This window comes from Martes martes (genome assembly GCF_963455335.1).
Source record: "Martes martes genome assembly, chromosome: 1".
NCBI classification, from domain to species: domain Eukaryota; kingdom Metazoa; phylum Chordata; class Mammalia; order Carnivora; family Mustelidae; genus Martes; species Martes martes.
This window is the reverse complement of record NC_137888.1, coordinates 78,657,354-78,683,119: the sequence shown is the minus strand read 5'-3', so window position 1 is coordinate 78,683,119 and position 25,766 is coordinate 78,657,354. Positions and strand designations below refer to the sequence as shown.

The 25,766-nt window shown below is 41.2% G+C and overlaps 1 protein-coding gene across 2 annotated transcripts in view; it reads right to left on the bottom strand.

Annotated features, from left to right (window-relative positions):
• Positions 1-25,766, bottom strand: part of ARHGEF26 (Rho guanine nucleotide exchange factor 26) — a 122,302-nt gene that overhangs the window by 53,563 nt on the left and 42,973 nt on the right. The window contains exons 7-8 of one of the 2 annotated variants that reach the window (XM_080819621.1): positions 2,585-2,737; positions 389-518 (exon numbers count right to left, since the gene is read on the bottom strand). In XM_080819621.1, the coding sequence (XP_080675747.1) occupies positions 389-518; positions 2,585-2,737 (283 nt within the window). The remainder of the gene's footprint in view (positions 1-388; positions 519-2,584; positions 2,738-25,766) is intronic. The other variant, XM_080819622.1, reaches the window with a different exon arrangement.

The window sequence follows — 25,766 nt, the reverse complement described above, 5'->3', positions numbered from 1 at the left end:
TCTGGGAACCCTCCAGGGAAGAGATCTTGGTGATCAATCTGAGAAAAGTGAAGACATTAAGTGACTTGCCCAAGCTCGCATGCCTAGTGGCTCAGCTGGAAACGGAATCCAAGCCCCTTGTCTTCAATAAGCCGATATTTTTCCCATTTCAAAAAATGTTAAGTGAGTGATGTAATCTGAAATCTTCAGAGCGCCCACACAAGCCTAAGTTGAAGGTAATTTCCAAAGATATTAGACACAGTGAGACTTTCCAACACTTAAATTTAGTTGGAGGGATTTGAAGAAGAGCTACAGTACATTGATTTAAGTGAAATAAGAATAATTTTCTTAACCAGGTTGATAGCAGCACAGCTACCCACAGAGGAAGAGCCATTAGGTCATGTCTTACGTCCATGAGCAGGGGCAGGCGAGTCACTCTCTGCATAGGGAGAATGAGGAAGGAGATCATGGGTAAGTTCCTGCAGTCTTCGTGGGACTCAATTCGTGACAGTACTTCCTTAAAAGATGGGTTAGTGGCTCTGAAAAGAAACAAAGAAAGAAGAAATTCAAAATACTTCCTCCTCAAGTTAAGAAGTAAAAACATATCCCAGGCCTACCTCAAAGATATGGTGGATTTGGTTCCAGACCGCTACGATAAAGCAAATATTGCAATAAAGCGAGTCAAAGAAATTTTTGGTTTCCCAGTGTGTATAAAAGTCATGTAGTCTATTAAATGTGCAAGAGCATTATGTCTTAAAAACAAACCTTAATTAAAACACATTTTGTGACTAAAAAATGCTAACCATCACCTGAGTTCTCAGTGAGTTATAATCATTGACCACAGATCACTGTAACAACTATGATAATAATGAAAATGTCTGAAATATTGTGAGAAGTACTAAAATGTGACAGGGACACCAAGTGAGTAAATGTTGTTAGAAAAACGGCACCGACAGACTAGTTCAACACAGGGTTGCCACCAACCTTCTGTTAAAAGTGAGGTAAGTGAAGCAGAATGAAACTAGATATGCCTGTATAAAATGTTCTGATAAATTCATATATTGGATTTTTTAATATATTAATCAACAAACAATGACATAGACACAGATGGCTTGTCTACCTTTTATAGTAATGACTGAATATAAGATAGGCATTGAAGATATCAGTATGAACAGTGAGAAACGTTATGAGCTAGAAATTTACAGAAGTGGGAAGTAAACAAATGAAGAGGCAATGGTATTGAGTTACAGGAATACCTAGTCACCTTTCCTAAACCCAGAAAAACAAAGTGAAAACAAAATGAAATTTAGCTCTAACTCAAGGCTTTATTTTCAAATATGTAATTTGTATCTTCTACAGTTATCAGCGATTCCGGAACGGGTGTGGGATTAAGAAAAGCAAGGGGTGAGATTATGCCGCTAAGAACATCTGGCAACATCTAGAAACATCTCTGGTTGTCACAATTAGAGTGAGGGGCATCTCGTGCACAGAAGCCAGAGATGCTATCAAACCTGCTACAAAGCACAGGACAGCACCCACAGCAAAGGCTTATCCAGACCAAATGTCAACAGTGCCAACAACACTGGCTTTGCACTTAAAAACCTCATTTGGGGTTGCCAGCTGTTGGCTTTCCCCCCTGCCCACACAAGAGTTTCATGAGGTTGTGGAGAGAGAAGAAGGGGCACAATCAGCCCTTCCCAGGGACTTGGAAACTTCAGTGCACTGTTTCTCTCTGCACCAACCCCAATCCCTCCACAGGGGCTCACACATTGCGTAGCAGCTGACCAGAGCTCCACACTGTGGTTGTAAATGTCACAACCCACGGGAGCGGGGGGGGGGGATGAGGGATAATAACCTTCAGCCTCCAAACTGAATTTATGGCAATTCACACTGTGCTAGAAAACAGAGAGCTACATGAGATAAGCAGGGTCTTCCAAAATAAAACAGGACATTACGGACAATCACTGACTTTTAAGGCTAAAGCCATATACATCACATCAAAACTCTCAGTAACCTAAATAGGACAAAGGGAAAAAGGTGAGGAAGGATTTTTAAAGCATCATTCTTTTTTGTTGCACAGATTAAAGTCTTTAAGAACATTTGTTTCTTTTGCTTTCCTTCAGACCTTCCCTTCTCTCTTCACTTCTAAGTACCCAGAAGGGGAAAATCAGCAATTCCTATTTAAAAAAAAATTAATGGGGTTGTCACGTGAATGGAGGAAGATTAGAAGAGCAGAGAATCTGGATCCTAGGCACTAGTTCAACTCAAATACTCTCTTGGCCTCAGGCAAACGACTCAATGGCCAGTTAATGGCTTGGAAAACGGAAGTTTTAGAATAATGGTCACTCTGTGTCTTACAGCAATTTAAAACAACAACAAGGAAAACAGTAACAGAGGCCCATAATTTCATAATTGCTTTAGAGAGAAAGTTGTCCACAGACTAGATTTTTCTATTCAAACACCCTCACCCTGAAAGCAGTACTGGGAAACAGCTCATCAGAAGGCATTTCTAAATACGATATAAGAGATCAATTAATTTCAATCAATGTGACCTAATTAAAACGAGGTTAGGCTATTCACTGTAACATTCAATAACATCTCTTACAACAATTTCTGTAGTGTGCGTTGTTGGTAGACTTCGTTTGTGCAGTATTTCACATATGGGTCAAATGTGGAGGCTGTGTGCTTTTCCACAATGTCACTTATGTCATCTATGAAGATATTACTCTGATGTCTTGCTTCCAACTCTGTAAAGAATCTGGAAAAACAAAGAAAAGCATTTACATTTTCTTACATACACTTGAAGAAAATGAAAGACCATTCTCATGTAATGTTATTATATACAGGATTTGAAAGTACCAGGAGTACACAATACCAACTCGAAGAGATAACAAGAAAAAACTATAAAGATTGTCTAAATTCAAATCTATCATATTAACATCTTATTATTTCAAGTGTTCAACTGAAAATACTGATAATAGGTACTTCTGTGCTTTCAGATATATTTTAGAATGTACAGATTTCACTTTTTTTCCAAGAATTTCCTAGATACTGGAGGGGGTGAGGTCATGTTTCCATATTTGATTGTATTGAAAAGCCTATGAGCAAAATATCTAAATAAGTACTGAAAAAACAAGTCAGAGGGCAACTGAGTGGCTCAGGCAGTTAAGTGTCCAACTGTTGATTTCGGTTCAGATCATGATCTCACAGTCTTAAGGTAGAGTCCTGTGTCTGGCTCTATGCTACCGAGCACGGAGCCTGCTTAAGATTCTCTCTCTCCCTCTCCCACTTCCCCTCCCTCTCCTGCTTCATCACGATCTCTCTCTCTCTTTCTCTCTCAAAAAAAGAAAAAAAGAGTCTGAAATAAACCTAATTCTGCATCCTTTCTCTGAAAATAATCATATTATTCTAAAACTAATAATATGCTGACATTTAACTGTATTCAGAAATTATTAAGATCGCATTTTAGAATTGCCAGATTTGGGGTATGTTTGTATCTATCTATCTGGTGTCCAGTCCAGTGAAAATTAAATTTTAGATAAATGAATTATTTTGTAGTACACGTATGTGCAAAAATAGTAAATGGGACGTCTTGAGCAAGTACCCTGTATTTTATCTAGCAGCCCTGGAGGGCAGCCAATTTTAACAGCGCATCAAAATCAGTATTTGAAATAAGTTTCCATCCAGAGCATTGCTGCTCAAAATTGCAGTCCACAGACTAGGCATATAAGAGTGTACTAGAAATGCAGAATCTCACCACCCATGTCCATCCCCCCAATCCGAACCTGCATTTTATCAAGATCTTCAGATAATTCAAATACACAGTAAAAATTGAGATGAAACTCCCTAGATCACATTTACTGTCCATGTTTGGAGGGATAGGAAAATCTGTTAGAAAGCACTTTCACCATGTGGCCAAAGCACCTTCCAAAAAAAGTGTAATGAAGGTGAAATTAACAGTGATTTCTTTTTTTTTTTTTTTTAATTTTATTTATTTATTTGACAGAGAGAGATGCCAAGTAGACAGAGAGGCATGCAGAGAGCGAGCGAGAGGAGGAAGCAGGCTCCCCCCCGAGGAGAGAGCCCGATGCGGGACTTGATCCCAGGACCCTGAGATCATGACCTGAGCCGAAGGCAGAGGCTTAACCCACTGAGCCACCCAGGCGCCCTAACAGTGATTTCTAATTTTGACCTCTGGAATAGTCATACAAGAGAAATTTAGTTTTCTTTTCTTATTTTATCTTATTTTATTTTATTTATCTGAGAGCAAGAGAAAGAGAGCACATGAGGAGGAAGAGGGGCAGGGGGAGAAGCACACTCCCCACTGAGCAGGGAGCCCCACACAGGGTTCAATCCCAGCCCTCCACCCCTATCATGTCCTGAGCTGAAGGCAGAGGCTTAACTGACGAAGCCACCCAGGCGCCCCATGAGAAATTTAGTTTTCAGTAACCTTTTTAGCATTCATCACATCATCACTCCTAACTAGTTTGCTGGGTAGATTCCAAATACAAAACTCAAGGCTGACACTGAATGAGACAACAGAAATTTACACAAGATGAGTAACAGTAAATATGAGCTAACATTTTCTCACATTCACATCTCAGTTATTTTCAAAAAATATCCTGGCACTCAGCAATAAAACAATCTAGATTTTAAGAGGTTTTGATTTCACGTATTTACATGTACCTTAAATACACTGCAGTACAAACTATTATTTTGTCATCATTACCAATTTTATTTTTTAGCATTTCCATAGGATCTTAAAAGATGAAGAAATACACCTTAACTCCTAGAAGAGTAAAATTACTTATGCTTGGACAAAGTATAGAAAATTTTTTATTTCCTTTAAGGAGGATTTAGGGAAAATAGTAAGTAGGACTCCCATCCATAGATTGTAATCGGCCTAATTATCCAAACCCTTTGTTGAAAACAGCAAAAGAAAAAACTTAAAGCACACTTGGCTGGGTTATTTGACTTTCCTTCCAAAGGTATCAGGGTTAATATGCACAATTCCTAAATAGTAGGTCAGAAATACCAAATTATGTTCCAAAACAGCTTCATATCACTTTGTCAAGACTGAGTATATTAACATTCACGTAAAATATCAAATGCTCTCCTAAAAGTTCCAGCAATTGCAAAAACAACCTACTCCAAACCTCTATGTTTGTCAAAGGATATTTAAAAGCCATTTCTTAAAAGATATTTTCTATAAAGACAGGTTCCTGACTTCAAGAAATCCGTGTTATATTGTGAAGGTAAGGCTGATAAACATAGAGGATATAGTGGGGGGTTTGGGGGGTGGGGAAGGAAAAAAATGAAACAAGATGGGATCGGGAAGGAGACAAACCATAAGAGACTCTTAATCTCACAAAACAAACTGAGGGTTGCTGGGGGGAGGGGGGGAGGGAGAGGGCAGTGGGGTTATGGACATTGGGGAGGGTATGTGCTATGGTGAGAGCTGTGAAGTGTGTAAGACTGATGATTCACAGACCTGTAACCCTGGGGCAAGTAATACATTATATGTTAATATAAATAATTTAAAAAAAAAAAAGAAAGACAACATGTTTGCATACAACCACATGTTGGAACATATGTGCCTAAGGGTGGTGGCATTAGTATCTTTTTTTTAATTACATGAACTATGTATGTTTTTAATTGGGTTAAAATATATGTAACATAAAATTTGCCATTTTAACCATTTTTAATTCAACAGCATTAATTATATTCCTAATGTTGTACAACTTTCACCACTATTCCCAAAATATTTTCATCACCTCCAACAGAAATGCTATACCCTTTACCTAATAATGCTCCATTTCCGTTCTCCTCAGCCACTAATCACTTCTTTTTTTGGTGGGGGGGCTGAGGGGGAAGGGGATTGGGAATCCCAAGCAGGTTCCACACCCAGTATGGAGCCCAACATGGGGCTCAATCTCACAACCCTGAGATCATGGCCTGAGCCGAAATCAAGTGTCAGACACTTAACCGACTGAGCCACCCAGGTGCCTTCTGACTACTTCTAATCTACTTTCTATCTCTATGAATTTGCCTACTCAAGATATCTCATATATGTGGAATCATAAGATATTTGTGCCTTTTGTCTGGCTTATTACACTTAGTGGGTAATGTTTTCTAGGTTAATCCATGCTGACATATATAACAGAACTTTATTTCCTTTATGGCTGAATAATATTCTATTGTGTATGTATATCATATTAAACTTATCCATTCATCAGCTGATGGACACTTAGGCCATTTCTACCCTTTGGCCATTGTGAATAAGTGATTCTGCTATGAACATTTGCACACAAGCATCCGTCTGAGTCCTTGTTTCCAAGTCTTTGAGGCCATATACCTAGAGGTGGAACTTTAACCTCACTGACTCTGCCAAAAATAGTATATATCCGGAAGTGATAGTATAATACCAAGAATCAGTACAGAAGAAGTTGAGCTATAAGCCAAGGAGAGATTATTTCATTAAGTGAAAGCTGAATAGAAAATGATCCTTTCCTTCCCAGCAGGCATAGATGATTAGCCCATGGAAAGCATGGCACCCATTAATTATAATACAAGACCTGTAACAGAGGCATCCAGTGAAAAGTCCAGAGGGCTGGTGACTGATAGCGAGGAAAGGTGTGAGGATGGCATTAGGGGGAGCAAAGGGGCAGGGGAAACAATGTAGCTACAGGCACGAATCGGGAAACTGGCATTCAGTGGGGCTGAGGTGATGACCACAGGAGGACCAAAGGCAGAGAATGAGGATTGAAAAGTAGGTCAGGGCCAGACTGCAAAGGCTTGACTGTGTGCTGAGGAGCCTGTCTTCATCTGCAGACAATGAGAACCACTAGAGGTGATGAAGACAATCAATCATCCAATCAGAGGAGACTTGGGGCAGAGAAGGGGTAGGAGTCCAGGTGGGAGGAGGACAGACCACAAGCAGGCCAACGAAACGGCTAATGTGCACATCAAGCCTGGCAGTGGGGAAAAAAAAAAGACACAGAGTAGGGTAACAATTTGGAGGAAAAGTTCACAAAAAGAAAAAAAAAAAATCATCAGATGGGAAGTCAAGGAAGATGCTGGGGTTTCTATTCAAGATTTCCAACTGGGCAGCAAGGTGGGCCATTGATCACAAAGACAGGATGTAGGAGGAGTGAGGGGAAGTGAGAAGAACATTTTAATTTTGCCTTGGACACATCAAAAGGACAGCTAAAAAATACACGTCTGTGAGAATTCAGAGCCACAGGAGTTCTATCTAGGTAGTACTTGGTCAGGATTAGTTCACTTTTAGCTGTTGTCATATAAATGCAAAATATTTGTTCATTATTTTAACTCCACGTGTCTTTCAGGAAAATGTTCAAAGAAAATTGAAAAAATAAGAAACCATTCATAAGGTCATTACCATGTAAATCTAAGAAATGAATGTCTCAGAGGCAAATATTCCTTACTGTTTCTTGTCTTTAACTAACTATTATAGTCTGAAGGAATGCAACTATATAACCAAAAACAACAGTAAGTTGGCTTTTCCCAATGAAAAGGAAAATTCATTTATCACAGTAAAAGCCTTGCCAAAGTACAAGATTAAAAACAAAGCACTAATGAAATATGTGTTTATGCTACTTACTTCAGTATAATATAAACCAAGCCACCCATCTTTTATTTTGACATTAGCATAATTAAGACATAATTTAAAGCTTCCTATGTGAAATTATCTATTGGTTATTTTGGCAAATTTGCATATTTTACTAAGTGAGCTGAGCTACAAAAAGACCAAAAAAGTTATTACTGAAGAATGAGATATTATTTCAATAACCAAAGATGCTGGAGATCCAAATCAAACCTGAAGCCAAAGTAACAGCATTCTGGTTCCCTCAATGAAATTTAAATGAGTTCGTGAAGTAATTTGGCTTATTTGAAGGACAACATTTTAATGGAAATATATTTCAGTGCTGTGAATGTTTGTTTTGTTTTTCTGGGACAATACCTTCATTATTTCATTTCTGTAGCATTAACAAGATGATCATGTTTTATAAACAATGTTACACAATCTTTCCCTCTTTTTTTTTTTTTTTCTCCACAAAATTCTATTCTCATCATTAAAGTCTAGATTTTGAGAAACCTCTAAGGTACCAGAAGAGGCTTCCTGGAAACAGTGTCTCCTAACCAGAAACCCAAGTTAGCCCTTTTTGACTGTTGACTCAAGGGCAGAGCACTATCACGCCCATGTTTCAGATGATTGCGACCTGCCCATGTAGCTCCCCAGTTGTGCAGAGAATGGTCAGACCCCCAAGGACACCACGGTGGCCTCTCGGGAGTTAGAACTTCAAGATGACTTAAAGCAAGTCTATGGTAGAAAAGCTTAATCATAGCCTGTATTCTTTTTCCTCTAAGACTTCCTAGACTTTCTTCTAAGACTTCTTTGCATATTCTCAAGGCTTTTTGTGGCTGCTTTAGCAAGTGATGGTCTTAAATGCAGAACTGCATTGTGGGGTAAAAACAAAGTCACCAATGAGGGAGCTGTTTCTGATATAATCGGCACATGTCCTTTTGTTAGTTTCCCCTTCTTCCTTCTGTAAGGGGTAGAAAAGACACAAATTTGAGCTATACATGTACCCAATACCTTACTAACAGCCATCATTAAGAATTAAGAATTAAGTTCATTGGCACTGTGACTGGCATGTCAGACAGGAGTATTACTGATAGCTCTTGAGGACTGTAGGGTAAATATACCACTCTGTAGAGGAATTAAACAGACAACAAATGTGATTCAATCAGTCAACCAGCGAAATCTCCTCGCCATGTGTGTAGCTTAAGGTGACAGGCTTCGGTAGACATCAAGGAGCAAACATTCAATACGTATGATCACCAAGCCCAGTGCTACATGCTTCCCATATACTGCCTCATTTTATTTTTTTTTTAAAGATTTATTTATTTATTTGACAGACAGAGATCACAAGTAGGCAGAGAGGCAGGCAGAGAGAGGGGGAAGCAGGCTCCCCGCTGAGCAGAGAGCCTGATGTGGGGCTTGATCCCAGGACCCTGGGATCACGACCTGAGCCAAAGGCAGAGCCTTTAACCCACTGAGCCACCCAGGCGCCCCTACTGCCTCATTTTAAATTTAATCTTCAAGCCTACTTCCTGAGATGACTATTAGACCCATTTTAGAGATGACAAAACCAAGGCTAAGAGAGCTTAAGTCAAAACTCAAAACATCTGAGCCTCCATCTGAACCAGAGTCATGGCTTTCCTGGGTCCAGCGCCCGTGCTCAAACCGCCCCTACTGCTTCTGCGCACAGATGCCCACTGAGCTTGCCCGTGAGCACCGCGCACCCTTCAGTCTAGACAGCCAGCAAAAAGACTTACAGCTGGAGCTGAGAAAGCACCGTAGTATTCTCCAAGAAGACCAGCTGTTGAATCATCTCAGCACATAAATCGCACACATCAGCGTAGTCAGGACTCACCCCACCCCTGTGGATTTATGCTGTGGCCAGATCCACGGGACAGCAGAAGAGCTGTGGGCCACCCCAGGGGTAGCCTCCAGGGGAGACCACCAGGAAGGCCACAGCTAGTGATGTGTTCTGGTCCTGCCTGGTGCACCAGAAGCAAACACTGGTTTACAGGTGCCCTGCAAAACTCAGAGTCATTCATTTCTTGCCCCCCTGTGCCCAGCTGCCCTCCACTCTCCCTACCAAACCCTGGCTCAATCTTTCAAGTCTCGAATTGAACTCCATCTCCTTCAAGAAGCTTTCCCTGGCCCTCTGGGTTGGGTCATTCCACGTCTTTATAAACTCCTACTTCTCCTTTGGTATCCCTACTATCATCGTAACTAATTATATTATGATTGTGTTTACGTTTGTCTCTCTTAGCAAGGTCTAGAGGACGGGGACCATGTCTCCTTTGTTCAAGTACTGACCCTAACCATTGTATGACCAAAAAACCTGGCCATAGTACCTGAAACATATTAATCAAATATATGATGTGATAAATCAAATTCGTGTTGAAATAGGAAATTAAAGATGAAACACGTTCAGGTAATTTTGTTTTACGGGTCTTTTACCAAACATGTAACACCCACAAATTGGTCAGTCTCTACTTTGCTTTACTCACTGATAAATCAAGTGAATGACTATTTTTTCTTTTTTAACCGACTGGATTCCTAGAACAATGCCAGGTACAGTGAGGGTCACCAGCTGATGAAGACACAAACACCTTTTACAGTCCTGTCAAGTAGGGTCACCAAAATGAGACCGGGTCCAGTCCAAGTGCGTTCAGTGCCAGCCACACTCTAAAAAACCTGCCGGACCGGCCCCTCCCCCCACCCAATTTAGGGAGGATTCTAGCTGGTCTAAGAAGCACTCCGCACTCTAGCTGGAGAAGCCCAGAAAGTAGGGATCTGGTTATAATCACCGCTGTCCTGTGCCCTTCCTGGAATGGCATCCTTTCAAGGTACTTTTCCTTCATTAATATCCATCTGCCGAAAGCAAACTCAAATCATTCTTGGACTCCAACCTCACTTGAATAAGCTGTCAATCCAAACAGCTGCAGTCTCCCACCAGAGAGGGTCATATTCACTTAGGCTGGAGACATGTAACATACCAGGCAGGTTTCACATGTCTAAGTTGCTGTTATATAATAAAATATCTCCACTAAACAAAGAAATATTCCAGATAAGTAGCAGCAAACTATTTGCTGCTGGAAACACTTTCCTAACAGAGTACCAACAGAACATTCTGTACTCTACCAAAAATGAATTTATATTCTGCTGTAGATAAGTGAGACCTGGGGCTTGTTCGGGGCTTTGCGTTGGTGGTTATGTCAACACTAAAAGATCGGCATTGATTTCTTTTACAACTGCACTGGACCGGGGAGAGCAGTGCAGGACAAGAGTACGACCACAAACCCACGGCAGGCATCACCAACCAACTGTGGCCCTCTCCCCAGAGGCAGAGTCTGCACTCCAGGCGGACATTTGGGATCAGTCAAAATCGATGAATAAGATGAAGTTCACCTATGAATGCTTCCCCAGACTGGCAATGATGGAAAATGTGTTAATTTGACAAAAACGGAGGCTGTTGTCTCTCAGTCAGACTGACCTACATCCTGATCTAGTCAAGGTCTCAGCCTGTTTCTTCCTCAGCAGACTATGTATCTTGCTCTGTTCTATTTAGCTTTTCCTTCTGAAATTTTCTCTCTAAACGGGTAAGGGATAAGGGTTGAAATTAAGAGTGGTTGGGAATGTGAGATGAAAAAAAATCTTAAACAAAAATGTTCTGGGAGCCCTAACTCCCATTCTGATACCTCCTGCTGGATTATTAAAATCTCCAGGATGGTTTTTGTTAAGAGATGTTTATCCTCCTATGAAAACATCTAAGATCGGCCTAGGCATAGGACAGAAGAGACTGGGGTGAAAGAAACTAAGGGTTTTCTTACCCTAGATACCACACAACACAGAAGTTGCTTGCGTTTAAATCCTGCTCCAATGGGTACCTTCAGCTCAAGGCACCTAGCAAATCCCAGCAAAAGGAGGGTGGAGCTGGGGACCAGGGAAGAGAAAGGCAAAGAGAGACCAGGGAGCTAAGTGCCCCCCAATGCTCCTCCATGTCCCCTAAGGCTCCCCTTTAATTAGTTCTTCCTCTGACTGGTAATGTACATACTCGAAGGAAAAGAAACAGGACCACACCAAGATAGGAAAACAGTGTTTTAAAAGTTCCTGCATTTTTAATGCCATTAGACTATTTTCACTTAAAAATGAGAATTTAAAGTAGTTATCATCTGAATCTGCTTCACAAAAATATATTGGAGGAAAAGGGGCTTGTTCCCATGGTAACTGACTGCATGCTAGATTCTCTTGTTTCGGTGCTACTCATGTGCATTCATCCCTATTGTAATTCTCCCAGAATGAGGGTCACATGCTAATGAAGGACAGAAAGCATCAGCCAGTGCTCTTATCCAAACGTCCATAGAAGAGACAAATGCTGTATGAATGGGCCTGTGACGCCCTGACTTATTATGGACCGCTTTACAGTTTTTTAATTTTTGTTTTATTTGAACACAACTGTTAATTTCCACACAACAGAAAATCACCCCCCAATTTTATATATGGCCATGAGGACGGAGATCAAGTATGCCTGGTTCACCACTCGATCCGCAGGAACCTAGCAAAGAATAAGCACTCAATAAATGTGCCGAATGAATCAATACTAGATGCCTGCCCTTCCCCCTTTGTTAAAGTGCCACCTTCCAAGGAGAGCAACAGCCTGTGACAATATGAAGCAAGTACCCACCAGGTGTGCTTTAATAACTACATTAAACTACCAGGGTGCTCGTGGCATGAGTGGGCTGGGGCGAGGTGGCTCCGAACAGCTCTGCGGGTCCGCAGATATCGCACGGCGCATGCGTGTTTACGCTCTTTACACAGCATCTGAGATCCTGCGCTTGCAACCTCAGGGGTAGTTCCTCTAATCCACCGCCTGGCAAAAATCCTGTGAAAACTCAAAACCTAGGCAAGATTTATGACTTCTGAGGAACTGTTTCCTTTTATTAGATGACAGTTACATAACCAATTCTGTGACCCCCTTTACCGTGGCCACCTGGAAGAATATTACTGTGTTTAACCCTCGCTCCTAGTAGCGCCAGCAGGAGAGGTACCTGAGCACATGGCCTCTCCTCATCACTACCCGGTCTTCTATTTACCACTTAAACGGCCACACTCATTTCCCACTCAAACATGTCATTTACTGTAAGTTGCCTTGGGCCTTTTGTGGATGCAGTTGGGAATATAAATTATCAATTATAAACAAACCGGGAAAACGTGGATTCCTAGTGGCTGCTGGGAAATAGCACCGAGAATAAATTTATAGAATACTGGAACAAAGTCAAGTAAAACAAAACAGTCTTCGTGCTGAAGCCCCCTTTCCTATTGTGGGTTGGTCATTCTGGAATAAAACCAGCACACAAAAGAACACATTTCTCTTCAGGCACAATTTCCAGATCCTTTTAGGTGGTGCCCACAGTATTTCAATCAGAATTCAATCCGCAAAGAAGAACATTTAAAGTAAACCTCACATCTCTGCATCTCTGTTTTTCTTTATTAACCATGCCCCCAAAAGTTGTCCTCCTCAAGTAAGAGATACTTCCTATGGCTCCCATCAATTTCATCAAAAAGAAAAACAATTAGAAATTGTTTTTTTTTTTCTAAAAACAATTTAGAAAAAGAAACATGCTGCTTGTCTATGCAAGGGAAATAGAATTTCATATCCTCTCTGACATTTTTCAAACCTGTTCCAGTTTATGCTGCAGCTGGCTCCAGTCCCCACCCCCACCCCCTTCCGACGGCCCTCTCCAACTTTCATTAAGGACTTTTAAAATGCTTTCCTTTTAGATGGTATTAGCACTGGTTAGCAAAGTATCCAAAGAACAGGATCTATGGGATAAACAAATGGTCATCCTGGCTGTAAGTGGATTTTAGATCATGATAAATCTGTTTCTTCATTTACTAAAACAAAACAACAACTGAATGGAGCAGACCGGGTCAGTCTTCAGTCCTGCCACACACAGTAATCAGCCCCAGAAAGACCACCAGCAACACAGCGAAGAGGGAAACATTCCGGGGTGGGGGGAGGGGGGAGGGCCAATCGGAGGGGAGCCTGAAGGAACAAAAGGAGGGATGGTGAGATCATTAGCCTCCAAATCACCATCTCAATACCAAAGACCTGGGTTCCTGCTTTTTCTCAGTATTGGGGAACTATGATCTCTTATCTCACAAGTAAACTCTATTAGACAGTAATAGCTGTAAGTGAGTACACTTCCAGATAAAGTCAATTTCACACATACTGTAACAAGGCTAAGTGTGTACCATCACAATGCACCTCTGGAACACGTGTGCAGGCTCAGGAGCCAAATGGCCGAGGTTCAAATGCCCGTTCTCTCTTTTATTAGCGGTGTAACCTTAGGCAACTTGCCCAACATCAGCAAGTCCCATTTCCTCATTTGTAAAATGGGAATAATAATGGTATGACCTCATGCGGGTTCTCATGATGACTGAATGAATTAAAACATGTTAAGTGGTTACAACATGGGCTGGCACATGGTACACGTTCATTAACATTAATTATCATTTAAAGTGCAACAAATGCCTTTCCCTCCAATAGGAATGCCTAGAACTCACAGATCTTTTAAATAATGCCAGTAAGCGGTCTTGCTTTTCCAGTCCACTCTGTTCAAGGACAGTGAGCCCAGCTCCTATATTTCCATCAGTTAAGTCTGGGTGGGCAGGAATAATCTAATCCTGCCATCCACCAAAAAGGGTCAAAATCACAGGTATGCACGTTCTCAATAACTTAAAAAAATTTTAATAGGTACTTAGCAATGACAAAATTAGAGGAGGATCTAATCGGTCCTTTTGAGGTCCTACTACGCTTTGGTACCTCTTCAGTGAGTTATAAAGGGGAAAGCAACAAACCAGGGCAAACTAACCATTTTCTACTGAGAAACCTTACTTTACACTGTAAGAAGTCATGTCACAATTAAGAGGCTTTAAGCTAGGCAAGGCACAGGCACACTTGGCAAAAACACAAAAGGCACTGTGTTTCTGTGTAGGGCGCCCTGTGGCAGGCTGAATCATGGTCCCCGAAGATGTCCATGTCCCTTTACATGCTAAAATGACTTTGCAGATGTGATTAAGGCTCTTGAAATGGGAAGTCATCCTAGCTTATCCAGGCCCCGTGCAATGATAAGGGTCCCTCTAAGCAGAAGATAGGAAGATTAGGATCAGAAAGAAAGAGGTAAGGATGGAAGCAGAAGTCAGAGAGAAAAGAAAACACGATGCAGTTGGCTTTAGAGATGGAAGAGAGGGTCTAATCTCTGTTCCTTCTCCAATATCTAATACCCAGTATCTGTTCGAAGGCCCCTCTATTACTCATGGGCCTGACTTCAGAGCTTCATCACTTCCAGAAAGTAGAAGGTACAAGACCCAGCTCCCTCTCCTACTCATTCATTAATACTCACTGAACACCTATTATGTGCCAGGCTCTACTTTAGACCCACAGAACACACAGCCCAGGATAATTCCAACAAAAATCCCCTAGCTCCTAGGGAGGTGAGCTCTCCCTGCTCTACTCCTTCAGGGCCTACTGGAGAACTGTACAAGCAAGTAGTAGCAGCACTGATGAAAAACAGAACTCTTTTAAGTCCCCCAAAAGACACTTCAAAAGGTAAGAGCTTTGGATTAGGTAACTGCCAGAAAGGAGGAGGGAGATGGGCAAGTGAGGGAATGAATGTATGAGCAAAGATGGGAACTCGCAGTTCGTGCCCAGGGACTGTGGTGGTGGACCCCAGGGTTTGTGAATGGTAGACTTTTAAAGGAGTCCATGGTGCAAAGGAGTTTAGGAACCACTGGCTTTGTATAATGAAAACAGCTGACACAGAAAGATTACACATTACATTAGGTGAGAGAAGCCAGTCACAAAAGACCACATATTACGTGATTCTTTTAATATGGAGTGTCCAGAAGAGTCAGATCCATAGAAACAGAAAGTGATCAATGCTTGTCTAGAGATACGGAAGTCTGGGGTAAAATGGGTGGTGGGAGCTAGCGGATAGAGCCTTTCTTTCTGAGGTGATGAAAATGTCGCAAGATGGATTGTGGCGATCTTTGTTCAGCCTGTGAAGGTACTAAAAACCGCCAAATTACACAACTTAAACAGATCATTTGTATGGTATGTGAATTGTTCTCTCAATAAAGCTCTTTAATCAAAGGGGCAACAGCTGGGAAATGGACAGAAGGGGTAAAAGCTGATGTCCATTAATTTCATTTATGTATAAAGCACTGTCTTTTCCTACTTTCCCAGAGAGTGGTTCTGGATGTGTTTGGTCTCTTTTCAAGTGACTCTTCTGAAAAGTTCCGGGATTTAAACAACATAAGTGAGCTGTCCTGGTTGAGGCGGGTCTGGACGCCCAGAGTCCAGTTGTTTGGTTTCCCTGACACCCAAACTGGCCAAGCCTAACGTGCCTTCAAGGAATTCCAGACCTCATGGAACACAATCTGAAACCACTCCACAGATCCAAAGGGCTGAGAGATGTGGGAATGTTAAGCATCTCTGTAGGGTCACTGAGAGGGAACCTAGCCAAAATCTCCCCAGCCACACCAGGCAGTTGGACACAGTATATCCACAGTATGTCCACACCAAAGCAGTCCTGTCCCACTTGCACAGGCCTTTGACCCAAGTAACAACTGTTAGCCTTCTGCTCCCTCACCAGACAAGACTCCCCAGTGAGAGGGGATAATGGTTTCATTTATAAAAAACAAAGAAAGGTTTGCTTTTACACCCTCCCATAAGACTTTCAGAGAGGTCCAGTGATGGCGTTTAGTCCAGAAGAGTCCAAATGTTCCAAAAATTTTACCTAGCATTTGACCACAACCAAGATGCTTACTCTCTTTAATAATGCTAAATTGAGGATTACAAGGCACATTATCTATTCCTTTAGAGAAATGTCTATAGTATGTGCACTTCCTAAATCTACATATGCTGCTGCCAGGCAGTAATTTATAAACCGTGAGCAGTCACATTTCACCAGTGTTTGTGTTCTCTTCTATGCATGCACCCCCTCCTCTTATTTCCCTACCACAACGCTGGCCCCAAAACACACTTCTGCAATGGTATTTTTCTCTTCATGATACCTCCCTACTTCCCCTCCCCTCTTTTTCCCCCTGCTTCAATCCACTTTTAAGAACCTACCAAAATTCCTTCTAAAAACTCTGGTCCCATCATCTCCTTCTAAACCACTGATGGGACCCAGCTGTCCAAACCAGATTTCTAACTGTTGGCTTCTAACCACACAACTCCCTCTAAGAATGGCCCATGGATGCATACCTCTTCTTGGTTCCTTCACAAACAGCTCTCTGAGCCACTCTACAAAGCCAGCCTACATGCCTGCACCCACCTACATACTGTGGAAGGACAAGGTGACTGCAAAATCTTCTTGCATTGCTTGCTAAGAATGTTCACACAAGATCACCACAACTAGGTCATTCACCAGCATACCCAATGGCTGGACCGGAGCGAGCTAACCCCTTACAGTTTGTAGGGAGTCTGTCATCCTCTTTCTTTTTTATTGACATCTTAATAGCTATAGTGGAAAACCCTGCATAAAGCTTAATCTGGACTTCAGCCAATATACGCATACACTTGCATTTGGTCACTCGTCCATCAAAGAGGAATACCCAACCGTACTCTCCATCCTCCCTTCCTGCCACAGAAGCAGAGCTGGCTCTCAACTAGTTGTAGGAATTTGAGAAAAAAACTAAAGAAACTGCCTCTTTGTAGTCTACTCAAGGGAAAGCTGCACTGTGATCCCTTTGTAGGGTGATGGTCTCCACTCCAAAGGAATACAAGTGGCTACCCCCGTGGGAGGGATGGGCTGTGCTACTGGAGAGCAGGACATCAGGACCCAGGTCCTGCTACAGCAAGCGACCCCCCACACAAGTTGTCAGCAGCTTCTCTAGTTTCTGCAACGTATCAGAAAATGAAGATGCCTTGGCACCTGTGCTAACAAAGCCAACGTGAATTTCAACTACAGAATTATCATCTGCGATCACACCTGAGAGCTTAACTAGACCTTCTAGTTAAGTGCTTCACGGTGCTTCACAGTTTCCAAGTGGTCTTATTCTTTCCATTAAGCTGTTGTACCTTTTCTAGGGGCTTTCCTTAGAACTCATCATAGCTATGCAAAATAATTACCCACTGGCTTCTTTCTAAAACAAAACTAAACAAAACATACGGTAGAAAAAAAAATTATTTTTGGCAAACTAAAAAAACCATCATTTGGCTATAGAACATTGTTCCATGAGAAGTGGTCTCTGAAACAAAAAAATCATTCGGAGGTTTTATTATTATTATCAATCGGCAATATGTTAAATAACCAATGCCGAATTTACTGTTATCTCTAGGAATTTAATTTTTTTAAAGATTATTTATTTATTTATTTATTTGACAGAGAGAGAAAGAGAGAGAGATCACAAGTAGGCAAGAGAGGCAGGCAGAGAGAGAGGGGGAAGCAGGCTCCCCACTGAGCAGAGAGCCCGATGCTGATGCCGGGCTCCGTCCCAGGACCCTGAGATCATGACCTGAGCCGAAGGCAGAGGTTTAACCATTGAGCCACCCAGACACCCCTATCTCTAGAAGCTTTAAACGAACTCAAGACTTTTGAAAAATATAATTTCATGAAGACTTTTCTTTTACAAATGTTCAGGTCTCTGTATATTAATTCCTTATGTATTTCTGTTCTGTAACAGTCTGAAAAATAACAATAAGCATGGGCTATTGAAAATTATACTGATAATTATATTGATAATTTTCTTAATGCCTCAAATTACGTGCTACTAGACAGAAACGTACTTGAAATTATGCTTAATCTCCCTAAGTCCTGGTGACAGCATGTACCCTAATACACTGAAACTTATTTCCCTTTCCTCTGTCCTCCAATGCTGCTAAATTTATGAAGAAGGTCTCTGGGGAACTCCAAGAGTGTGACTTTGTGCATGGGCACAAGGCCAAATGATTTTATCAGGCTAATTTAGATCAACAAAATGTGCATCAGAGCTCTCAGATGGGTGGCCAATGGGTTGAAACTGTCCTACACATGTGTATTTAAAAAACCAGAATTAGCTCCCAATATTTAAAAATCAAGAGACTGTACCTACACATCCAGATTTCGCACTCTCCTCAAAATACCAGATCACAACACTGAGCTCAAATTCCCACAGCAGTCCCAGTAGCTGTCAACAGTGACTCCATCACCACCGAGAACCATCTCATACCCATCCTGCTGTATTCAGCCATGTGATCTGGCTGCCAAGGCAGGGAGTTGAATTTTCCCCCTGTCGAGAGGGCTCCAGAATCAGATTTTAGTCTGATTTCTGGCTTATCACTTAGTAACTGAGTACTTACCACTCTGGCAATTTAGTTAACCTCTCTATCACCTGCTAAAAAGGATATAATACTATCTGCCACACAGAGTGTCGCAAGGATCACTTAACACAAAACAGAGAAAGGACTCAGCACAGCACCTGGCACATGGGACAGAATAACCGGTGGTTAGTGTTATCATCACCAAATGACAAAGCATCCAAAGGATACTTGAGAAGATGCTAATTTCCAACCAGGTCAAAAAGGTTTCTGAAATCACCATTTCCAGAGCCTCAAATTTATGGGTGATTAGAAGCTGAGTTTTTAGGGACTTATTGTCAGGAAACTGCAAGGGCCACATATGTAGAAAAATATAAAAACCTCTGCAACCTCTGGTTTTCTTTCAGTTCCTAAGAAAAGCAATATACTGTTCATCAGAAATAGTTCTATAGGGGGCACCTGGGAGGCTCAGTCAGTTAAGCATCTGCCTTCAGCTCGGGTCATGATCCCAGCATTCTCAGATCAAGAGGCATCCTATGACAGAGCCCACATGAGGCTCCCTTTTGAGCTCCCTGATTCTCCCTCTGCCCCTCCCCCACTCATTGTCTCCCACCCTCTCTCTCTCTCAAATAAATAAAATCTTAAACATTTTATACATCTATGGATTGTTCCCTATAGCTCAAAAGTTTCTCCCAGTAACATAAAAGAAAGAAATCAAGCTTTTATTAACCCTTAAAATATTATTTAAACTGTGAGGAAGAATTAATTCCTACAATTAGCATCAAATTTTAACAAATATATGGTTATAAAATGTTTGTCCCGCATTATTAAGGCTTTGGAGTTTGCAAATTGCAGTAAAAGAAATCTCTGTAAGAACTCTAATTAATTGGGGACTTTTACACTTCAATTACAGAAGGAAGAAAGGAAGAAAAATTATACTCAGCCATCTCTTTATAACCTTAATGCAATCTTGGTGAGCAAGAATCAGTAGAAAAGTCTTGTCAACTTATATTCATAATCTGAACCAGAAGAAAGCAGATGAGAAACTAATCCAATTATTTATAGCATGCTGGCAAAAGTCCAAGGCAGGACCATAATGAATTTTTAGAGGGGCTGGGCAAGGAAGGAAAAGGAATCCATGGAAACTTCGCTAATAAATTCTCTTGCACTGGCATATTTAGGTATTAATACCACCTGGCTGAACACATGACATTCTGAGGGTAAGTAAACGGTGTTGTAAAGCCTTAACCATTTTTCTCAAATGTTGATTTTGGCTACTGTGTATGTGAAAATTGGTATAAACAAGGGCTAAATTATGATCCTTATGAGCACTTTACTTCAAAGTCAATATTAGTAAAACAGAGCCTATCCCTAACACAACAACACCTGAAGTTATAAAAACAGGTACCTTATTTCTGCAACGGATGCTTCTATAAAGCTAATATTGTCTTGTAAATCAAATCACTAACAAATGACCAAACAAACAAAAAACACTGGATGGTTCATTCTGTTAAAAATGCAGTTTGGGGATGAAAACGTTCCCACTTGGAAGATCTCTGTTCTGTGTCCGGATCTTAGGCTGGCCTGTCTTTAAAGACCTGTCTTTGCATTCAGAAAACAAATGAAACCAGGAAGAAACACCTATGTCCCACTGATCCAGAGAAACTTAAAGGGCATCTTGCCATTTTGAATGAAGGGCTCAATCCCTCCTTTCTCCACTTGGCAGGAATGCCAATTACTCTGATAATCCTCCTAAAAGCCATGCTGAGACTAATGGGTTCTGAAGGTGCATCCTTTACGCACGGCTCACACGGTGAGGTAACCTTACAGCCAGTGCTTCTGGTATAGAACTTGGCAACTCACAGACACAGTACAAAATATGGACCCTCAAAAGGATACCACAAGACTGAAGTCATTCTTAAGGTATGTTGATTTGTTTCCTTCATAAATATAGAAAGGAAAAACAAAAACAACAAAAAAACAACAACAAAAAAAAACAAGCTAGGTGCCACTTGGCTTCTAGAGTATACCATTCCCCTGGGTCTCCTTCTATCCCCATCAGCTGCTCCTTCTCAGTCTCCTTTGCTGGCCCCTCTCCCATCTTCCCAGTCTCTTAGTGTTGGAAGGTCCCAGGGCTTGGTGCTCAGCATTCACCTCTCTACCTCCATCCTTTCCCCAGTAACCTCACCCAGCCACCCTTGTCTGAAATTTCATCTAAATGCCAACCACTCCCAAATGTTTCCAAACATCAACGTGCCAAATCCAGACTTACATACCTAATTGTCTATTCACCAGTGCCTCTCCAGGTCTTACAGCCACTTCAAAAGGTACAGGGCATGTGGGACAAATAACCACTTAAAAACTCAACACTACAGTGAAAGGCAAAATTATGGAGGCAGCAAAAAGATCAGTGGTTGCCAGGGGCTTGGAGAGAGAGAGGAAGGGATGAACAGATAGAACACAGGGGATTTCTGGGGCAGTGAAACTAACCTGTATGATACTATAACGGTGGATGCGTGTCCTTACACATTTGTCAAAACCTATAGATTGTGCAACACCAGGAATGAACCCTAATGTAAACTAAGATTTTCAGGGGCGCCTGGGTGGCTCAGTGTGTTAAAGCCTCTGCCTTCGGCTCAGGTCATGATCCCGGGGTCCTGGGATGGAGCCCTGCATCAGGCTCTCTGCTCAGTGGGGAGTCTGCTTCCTCCTCTCGCTCTCTGCCTGTGATTTTTGTCTCCATCTGTCAAATAAATAAATAAAATCTTCAAAAAAAATAAAAATAAACTAAGATTTTCAGTGAAATGATGGGTCAAGGAAAGGTTGGACAGTCACAAGGGTACCACTCTAGAGGAAGGTATTGATGGTGAGGGAGGCTGGGCTTGTGGGAGGTCAGGGAGTATCTGGGAAATCTCTGTACTTTCCACTCAATTTTGCTGTAACCTAAAATTATTCTAAAAAACAAAGTACATTAAAACAACAGCAGTGAGCAAGCCAAGTGAAGAGGGATGCCTGAAAGCTTATCACTCAATCTCTATTCCTGTGTTTCAGGGTATATTTACAGCATCCTAGCTAGAAGGGTTTATAATGCTTTTTCTAAAGATCTCCAGAGGAAGGAGGGTCCTTGGCATCAACCTTCAGGAGCACTGACATCAGCCACTGGTTCATACTTCTATCAGTGGAGTCCACAGGCACCCTGACTCTTCTCACATGGTTAAAAGTTAAGATGGGTTTTATGCAAGCTTCTTAACCCACCCTGATCTCTTAGATCCCTTGACAGATCGTGTTTCCCCCAAGTCCTTCCTGGCTACTGAAGAAAGAGCTTCCCCATGGGAAAGACCTCACTCTCTAACCAGAACTAGACACCAGGCTTCTCTTTTTCAGAGAGCAGGAAGCAAAATGGGTAAAAGTCACACACCTTCCTGCCCACACCTGAACACTCACCATGTTCCTCTTCCAATTCTTCTCCCTCTAGCAGCCCTCCAAAACTAGGAGACGGAAGTTTTCACCCTAGCTCTTAAGGAGGAAAAAAGAAAATAATCATCCCAGCTTGTATTTATAGAAGTAGCCACTGATTAGGGATTATCTGATAATGAAGAATCACCCTCACAGCTGGCTAGCATCAATGCATAATTTATCCTCCAAATTGAGAAACCTTTTGAGAGTGAAATGGGGCAATTAATAATTACTCCTGAACAACTGAAATTATCCTGGGCAGATGAGAAGGCTCAATTATCCTAATAATTTAAAGACCACTCACTGAATACCAGCGACTATTCTAACTGCTTTTCATGTACTGACTAATTTAATTTCCACAACAACCCAAGGAACCAGGTACTGTTATCTCCATTTTAAGTATGTGGATCCTGAGGCACGATGATGTTAAAAAGCTTGCACAAGGTCACACAGGACACACACACAGAGGTAGAACAGGAATTGGAACCTGGGTCAACCATTGACACTCATGGTTAGTCACCATGCCATACTGTTGGATGACTTTAGCGACATTCTAGAAGTCTCACTCTTCACAGTGTTTTAGAACAAGCAATTAAATCTTAATCACAGTTCTTCGTAGTCCTGAATTATTTCTTTACTGTGTAATTTCCTTTCTTATACATCCAATTGAAATTACCCCTGATGTACCTTAGGGTAGGATGAGAAAAGGTAAGCCCGACTAGAGCTGGCAAGGAGCCGGCCACTTAGGTTTTATGTGTATTGTCAATTCTCATTTTTCATGGTAGTTATGTTCTGTAAAGTTACTGTGAACACTGAGTTAGCGAATACTGAAACATTGTTCCTCGTGGAAATACAGGCTTAGCTTCCTCTAAGCCTCTGGTCACCGTGTTTTCATCATTTGATCAATACATAACCTTGTTTTGTGTATGTCTTTGTTTAAAGATGTTTCATTTAATATTATTAATTCCCTAGCATTGAACTTGTGGCCAATAGCACCACAACTCTTGCCTGACAAAGCTTATCTACCGCATGCATTTTCTACATAAGGCACAGGACAGCCTTCTTGAACCTAGAAACTCCAGATAGCAATTGCACACTGTATCTCGGGAGGGGGTGTGTGTAACATTTTAAACAGCAAGATCGCCAAGCAAAAGGCCCACAAAAATGCAAAAAAAATGTGACATTAAATAGACTGCATGTCTGAATGACTGCAAAAGCACATCAAGTATTAATTCTGGGTTACAAATACATTTTAGTGGTAACAGGCCAATCTGCAAAAATGGAATCCACAAATAATGAGTATCAACTAAACATATCACTCACAAAGACACCAAGCTCCCACAGCAGCCAAGAGTACAGAGATTCCGATACTGATGGGCAAATCTGAGTGCAAATCCCCACCCAGACACCTACTGGTTGGGTGACTGCAGTAACTTAACTCCTGCTAAGCCTTCTCTTCTTATCTGTAAAGTACTTAGGTACTTTATACGTACTCACCAAACCTTCTCTTCCTTGGGTCACATAATAGTAATTTTAGTAACTTTTCATCTTGAGTTTTATTTTCCATTTCTAATAATTTTTCACTACATGGTCTTTACAGAGCTAAGCCCCCAAATTTCTCATATGCTATGGAGTCAGGCTAAATATAGGAACCTGGTTCTGATCTAACTGCACATGCAGCGGGATTGGTAGGCACACTGACTCTTCTCTGAGAGCCTAAATCTAAACCCCAATGAGAGAAAAAAGGATGCAGGACGGTATATCTTGTCAATATGCTACCTCTTAGGAAAAGAGCGACAGCAAGAAACCACTCATATTTGCCTATACTTGCTTGAAGAAATGCTGGCAGGAGAAACAAGACATCCTTCATGGCAAAAGAGGGTTGGGGGTAAGAGGATCAATGGGCATAGGAGGGTGTGGAGGACATCTCAGTACATAAGTCTATACCATTGACATTGTTTGCACTTTTAAGTCATGTGCATATATGACTTATTAAAAACACAATGAAATAGCCTCTCCTATAAAACAATGAGTCAAGCAAGGGTAGAATTTGGGTTCTAGACTTAGCTCTGATTCTTATCAGCTCTGAGGCCTGGGAAACTAAGTTACAGACTGGGATAGATGGCCTCTAAGCTCACCCTCAAGCCCAAAAGTCCATGGAAATCGTTTATTAATCGCAAAAAAAAGTAAAAGTGTTACTCGAGCTCACTGGTACCACAGCATTTACTACGAGGCACAGATTAACAGCAAGTGAGCCTAGATCTTAGTCAAGCTAATTATCGAACATGATTGGTAGGTTTTACAATGTCTATTTCCTATTTCAAATAAATCATCTGGACGTTTAAAAAACAGGTGGTTCAGTGGGTTCAGCTGGAGTTGTGGTCTCGGGGTCCTGGGATCAAGCCCCGCATCGGGCTGTCTGCTGGGCAGGGAGCCTGCTTCCCCCTTTATCTCTGCCTGCTGCTCTGCCTACTTGTGAGCTCTCTCTCTGTGTCAAATAAATAAAATCTTTAAAAAAAAAAAAAAAGAATTACAGAAATCTTAACAAAACTGAACATTATCTAAGAATATGATATAAAAGGGGTTTCTAGTAAAGCATAAATCAGATGACTTTTCCTTAAGCTAGATAAACCAACAGTATCCAAATCCCCCAGATTTATAAATCACTCAGAAGTAAGGAAATTGATGTATTCAAACTAGAAGCATATTTAGTATTTTGAACCGTGACAGAGACAACCCAGGCTCTCTTTTTTCTTTAAATAAAATCTTCATACTTTAGTTAAACGATCAATTTATAACATTACAGAAATGTTGGTTTCCTAAGCCCCATTCTATATACATCAGTTGCCCATTTAATGAAGTTACTTGCAAATATTAAATAATTAACAACATACGACTAGTACAGTATTTCTACATATAGTTAGAGACAAAATTGAATTATATGTGAATTAAAACATCTATTAAAGACTATTAATCTTAGGAGATTAATAAGGGAGCAGGAGGAAGGAAGAGTAACAAACGGTTAGAAAAGTCACTTTGCTGGTTCATGGGCCATCCTGAGTCCTGCTTTGAGGGGTTCTCATATTTCTATTTCTCAGGTGCCTGTTCCATGTGTATTTACCCCATCAGATCACCAGGACAGGAATTATGCCTGTCTTATCTATTGTTACATTTCCAATGCCTAGCCCAAAGTCTGGTACATAGTAGGTGCTCTATAAATTATGCTGGGGGTGGGGGAGATCCCATCCTAACAATATTTTGATAAAAAATTTTATTAAAGAGGAAGATGTAATGCTTAAAAAATCTCAAATTCACAGAAATGACTATTTCCCCAAGAAAATAAATTCCATTAACTCATATGGAACCATTCATTTAAAGTAGGAAAAAAAGAAAAAAAAAAAGAGAGGAAGCCCTGGCTTATTTGGGGAG